The 6,061-nt window shown below is 35.9% G+C and overlaps 1 protein-coding gene across 1 annotated transcript in view; it reads right to left on the bottom strand.

Annotated features, from left to right (window-relative positions):
• The window catches only part of RAB1A (RAB1A, member RAS oncogene family), a 28,909-nt gene continuing 22,848 nt past the window's right edge, over window positions 1-6,061 (bottom strand). Inside the window, exons 4-6 of the mRNA XM_005893555.3 lie at window positions 2,589-2,684; window positions 1,156-1,287; window positions 1-820 (exon numbers count right to left, since the gene is read on the bottom strand). Of these exons, the coding sequence (XP_005893617.1) occupies window positions 623-820; window positions 1,156-1,287; window positions 2,589-2,684 (426 nt within the window). The 3' untranslated portion in view covers window positions 1-622. The remainder of the gene's footprint in view (window positions 821-1,155; window positions 1,288-2,588; window positions 2,685-6,061) is intronic.

Below are 6,061 nucleotides of genomic sequence, written 5' to 3'. Positions count from 1 at the left end.
TTTGATATTACTTCCAATAAGTACAATATTTATTAAACATATCTTCAGTTGTTTTGTTACATAGTGTGCAACAAATTACAATATTCTGCAGCCACAAATTATATGCAGAGTATGAAGAAACTATTAATCAGATAGTGTAATCTTTCCGTTTATAACTCTACAAGGAAGAACTAGCAAATCAGATCTTACATATAACATCTCACTAAACTTTATGCATGGAAAGTGACAGACACTGGTTGTGCTGTTTGATACAAAATGGCTGAACTTCATCTTCAGAAGACTAAACCTGACATCTAAACATGCCAATATAAACATCAAAACAAAATATATTCTAACCAACCACGGAAACAGTCTGGTATCAGGAAAGCAACAAAGATTACACACATTATTTTATAAACCAGCACACAAAGGTTTAAAACAGTTCTGAAAATGAAGTTAGCTGTCTTGAGTCAAGGGAATAAAAAAAAAGTCAGTATTGACCATTTACAATCTCTGACCTTTGTGGAGACGGTAAGAATCTGTTGTAGTGCAGCTACATACAGTACAATTCAGGCAATTTTGTTTTTTTCACTTGGGTTCAGATTGCAAATTCATTGCTGTGAGAAAAGGATGGAGGCAAATTTTAGCAGCAACCTCCACCTGACTGCTTGACCGGAGTGCTCTGAATTTTAACATTGGACTTCTCGGCACCACCAGCTGTTGCTCCAGGACCCATTCGCTTTTTAATCTCAGCTGCCATCGTCATGAAGGACTGTTCTACATTCGTTGCATTCTTAGCACTGGTTTCCAAAAATGGAATTCCAAGGGAATCAGCAAATTCCTAAGAGAATATGTAAGGCAAAATTAATTGAAAAATCTTTTTCACCATCTGAAATAAGGAATGATGAATGACTAAGTTTACTGAACTCAGATGACTGCACGAATGATCACTGTCAAAGTTTCTAGTGCATGTATTTTAAAAGTTAAGGTGGGGACTTCCCTGGCAGTCCAGTGAAGACTCCGTGCTTCCAATATGTGGGGGCACGGGTTCAACCCTTGGTTGGGAAACTAACAATAAAACCTAAGGTGGTTGCAGCCATTGTGTGACTCCATACCCATATATAATTCAAATTCAGCACCTTCCAATTCAGTCTGAAAGTCAAACTTTAAACATACCTTTGCTGTTGTGTAGTCTACTACTTTCTTTGTGGTCAGATCACATTTGTTCCCTACCAACAACTTGTTGACATTTTCACTGGCATAACGATCTATTTCCTGCAGCCACTGTTTAACATTATTGAAGGACTCCTAAAAAGACAATTTAAAGAGTGATAATATAGTTCTGAACATAACTATTCTAATGAAGCAAGTGATAAACAGAAGTGTCTCCTGACCTAAGAAGAGCTAGTGAGACGATAATAGCTATTAAAAAAGAACTCTTAATGCTGGGAAAGACGTGAACTGACATTTTGATACATATATTCTTATATGAATAAGAATACAGAATTTGAAAGCTTGAGGATGACAATGCCTTATTTGAGAAGGAAATACAGCTCAAACTATAGCTCAGGCAAATCCCATTGTCTTGGAATATGCTATTTATATGCACCACAAAACGTAGTTTTTGAAATTTGTCAAAATTCTGGCTTATGAATAAGGTAGCCTAACTGTTAACTACTAGAGATGTCAAATGTTATTAAATAAATGGGTCCAATGTAAAGATACTTGTTTTCCACAGTCATTTTTAAGGGAGGAAAATATTGTAATATAAATATTACAAGGAAATGACGTGAGATTTACTAACTAGCAATGATTTCTTCATGTTTTATCACCCAGTACTCCTAATGGTGCTGAATCTAAATCTATAATTTTAGTCATCTCCTAATTAGCTCTGATTTCATATTTGACTGGAGATTGAACATTTGCTATAAGAGTTATACATTATATTTTCAAAGTTCATCTTTCACTCCTTGGCAGGCAAAAGGACCCTGAAATTTTCTAACTTTCTGATCAAAAGAACAATTACTGCCTCTGAACCACATTCTTACACTATTCTTCACATCCCCCTACCTTCTTTCAACAAGCTTATCTTTAGATTTTCACTGTCCTCTTAAAATGTTCCTCAAAGCTCATCCCTATTTCTGAACCACACACTCCACAGGCAGAGACCCCTAATCTTACTTTTGCCAAGTCCAACAGGTCTAACTACCAGGCAAATTTCTGTTAACACCTATCACCAAGGACACAATATGAGTCAAACAATCCCAGTTCCCTACAAACCCTTGACAAAATGATTTAACTGATAATAAATATAATTTGGGTCCCTTGAAAGCAAATGTAAATCCAATTACTAAATTTTCTGTTTACTAAAATAGGAAATTTTTGGTTGACCAGTTTTATTAGTAGGGGAGAAAAAATAACACTGTACCTGTTCTTAAAAGATAACTGGTTTAAGATAAATGTTTTTGTATCATTCACTTCATCTGGGGTGGACAAAGTCTGCTATATAAATAATACTCATCACTTGTATGCAAAGTAAAAATAGTGTGATATTTAATCAAATAATAACTTACATTGTTAGTGTAACACAATTTTCTCCTGGAACTTACCTGATCTGTCACATCATACACAACTATGATGCCATGGGCTCCTCTGTAATAACTGGAGGTGATTGTTCGAAATCTTTCTTGGCCCGCTGTGTCCCACTATCATAAAACAATCAAGAAATCCAAACAATTCCATTAAAACAAGAGTTGGGGAAAAGGCAGCAAGGAGGGAGAACAGTTTAGTTTACAGAGTTGTGGATAACCAGGATTTGCTATGGGAACATTAGCTCTCTGTGCTCACACTACTAAATCACAAAGAAACTGCCAAATATCTGAAGGTTCAAAAAAGAAGGCAGTGTCTAATTTAGCTTGCAGTTAATGCTACCAATATTGTAATTATAAGCCAATTAGCAACTATGTCATACTTTTCATATACTCAATAGCCTTTAGCACTGTGCCAAGCTTACACTATGAATGCAAAGATAGGCTGACTTGATATTAGCAAATCTACTGGTCTAGTGCCCCTGTTAACACATTACAACTCTCATCAAACATAAGACAAAATCTCTTGCTAGCACATTTTATCATCATGGAAAACACTGAAAGGACCTAATAATTCAGATAACTACCAGTCACGTTAGCTATCTAAGGAACAATTATTTTAATCCTAGGGAAAACAATGTAAGGAAGATGATTTCAAATGCTTTTATAAAATTCATTTTAAGAGCAATTTACCACACTTCAACCATTTAGGCTCCAACACTGGAAACAAATACACTGCCACATTAAAGTTTGCAGTTAAAACTATTAAAAAATATCAGGTAAACTCCTTTTAAAAACCATGATTTTAACAAGGGCAATGAGAATTTTGTTTCAATTGCTCGTAAATAATGACCTTTCCTTTTTTAAAAAATATTGTTTTTTTAGAAAAGCTACCTACCCCACTAACGGGCTTCCCAGCAGTGGCAAAGGGATATAAGAGACGCAGGTTAGATCCCCCAGTCCTGTCCCCTGGAGGAGGAAATGTCAACCCACTCCAGTATTCTTGCCTGAGAATCCCATGGACAAAGAAGCCTGGCAGGTTCTAGTCCATAGGGTCACACAGAGTCAGACAAGATGGAAGCAACTTAGCACACACCCCACTAAAACTAATATTTGACTGATGGGGAAATAACTGAACGGTTACTTAATGGTTAACAATTAAAAAAACAAAAAATAGACTTGTAGCCTAATACAAGTGGAGATTATGATGAAACAGCCTTTCATGGGAAGAAGCTGTAAAGTTCTGGAATATATATGTGAACTTGACATTGCTCCCAACTAGTGTCCTAAATGGCAAAAATAAAAAAATTCAGGAGCACTGAGTGAAATCACTTCCTTTTCTAAGACCCAGCCAACAAAGCTGTTAAAAATAAGCTGCAATTTTGGGGAAATTTAAATACAGACTGAATATTAGATAACATTAAGGCGTTGGTATCACTGCTATATTTAAAATGGATAACCAATAAGGACCTACTGTACAGCACATGGAACTCTGCTCAGTGTTATGCAGCAGCCTGGACGGTAGGGGAGTCTGGGCAAGAATGGATACATATGTATGTATGGCTGACTCCTTTTGCTGTCCACTTGAAACTACCACAACATTGTTAATTGGCTATACCCCAAAAAAAAAGTTTAAAAAAACTTTTTTAAAGGCATTAGTGTCAGTTTTGTTAGAAGTGGTAACGGTGGTTACACAGTAAAACAGATGCATAATTAGTATTTTTGCAGTAAAATATCATGTCAATAACCACTTTAACATACTCCAAGGGAAGTAATAAAGTAATATGTTAACAATTGTTCATCTAAAACAAGCAAAAGCTACCTTTTTCATCCAAAGTACTAGCCTATTAGAGTCAGAAAACCATCATCAGTAAGGAGCCTCCAGTCTTTCAGGATACCCTTGGAGAAGCAGGATCTCTGGAGTAAAGTCAATTTGACTTCAAAACATTAAATTTAGGTTCCTGATTATGACAGTTTCTTCATCCATAAATTCCAGATATCACTACTTTATAAAACTGCTAAGTTTAAATGAAAGAATATTTATAAAATGCCTAGCATAATACCTCATTATAGTAGCTACTCAATAAAATGTTAGTTCCCTTCTCTTCACCACCACTAACCCCTTTCACAAGGATAGGACAAGAACAGGAAGAAACTATTTCTGAATACAATGGCATCCAAAGAGTAAAATTTCTGCTATCTTCTTGCCACTCTGAAAACTCTCCTGACTACATCCTAACAGTACCTTCCCTCTGTAACTGATCACCCTTTATGTACATAATCCTCATTACCCCTCATAATCACGAGGTAAACTGATTTTCCCTGCTGTGTCTCTCCCACTGAAATGGGATCTCCTATGGGGCTATTTTTCATCCCTCCCTGCAACCTTGAATGTATCTTGTGTAATGTGAGCATTTCCATAAAGCTTTGTGAATGAATCAACAGTCACAGAAAGAGGCCTTTCATGGGACTGGACTCCATACATGCCCTGCAGTCCTGAATGTTTTGTAATCACCAACTGTGATAAAGACCCTGATGGCACACTTGAACAGGAAAAGCAGAAAAAATAATTAAAATATAGATAAACCCAATCATTTTTTTTAAAGACCTGGAAAACATTGAAAGGGTAATTCAAGCCAGGCAAGGTGAAATGTAGCAGGGTTAAAAGTAAAATCTTACATTTAGATTTTTAATGCCCTAGTCACAAAATATAAGAATTAAAAAACAAACCAAAACCTTAAGACCCAAACTAGTAGGTAAAATAGTTATTGAGATAGCAAATGTAGTAAACTCAGGCTTTCTTTCTATGTCCTTGTATGGGCCAATGATGAGAAAATGGCAAGAGTCCCTCAAGTCTGAGAGGGAAAAAAAGAAATTCAGAGACCAAATCAATAGAGAATTTACCCTATGTAGTCCACACTGGCTAGATACTATCTTGTATTTGAATTTAGGAATCATATTTTAGTAAATGGCACTTATACAGGAGTAACCCAGATTGTAAACGGTTCTGAAAACATGCTTCCAGAAAGGAATGATAGGTTGTGATAAGACCAATCTAAATGGCAGGCTACCAACAGAAATTAATTTTGATTAGGCAACCGCAAAGGGTTTTTACACAGATTAACATATATACATACACAGAACTATAGATTTGGTTCTCACAACTACCTATTAGTAAGTCAAATATCATCACACTCATTTTAGAGGTAAGAAACAGAGTCTCAGGCAAAAGGCTGAAGTTAAACCCGTGACTCTCCAACTAATAAACAGCAGAATGAACACAACAAATCCAAGTTTCTGACTCCAAATTCAGAACTCCTTCCAGTTCAGGGCGTTATCAATTCCATAAGAAAGAGCAGTCACTTGTTTTCTATGTTACTTCATACTAAGAGCCAATTCTAAAAGATACCCGAGATTTTTTTTTAAAGACCAAAGGTATGTCCATCCTGGTACCCAGACCTATATTAAGTTTCTACTACAACCCCCTATTTTTA

This window comes from Bos mutus, chromosome 11 (genome assembly GCF_027580195.1).
Source record: "Bos mutus isolate GX-2022 chromosome 11, NWIPB_WYAK_1.1, whole genome shotgun sequence".
NCBI classification, from domain to species: domain Eukaryota; kingdom Metazoa; phylum Chordata; class Mammalia; order Artiodactyla; family Bovidae; genus Bos; species Bos mutus.
Note: the sequence above shows the minus strand (reverse complement) of the source record. Positions and strands in the feature narration are given on the sequence as shown.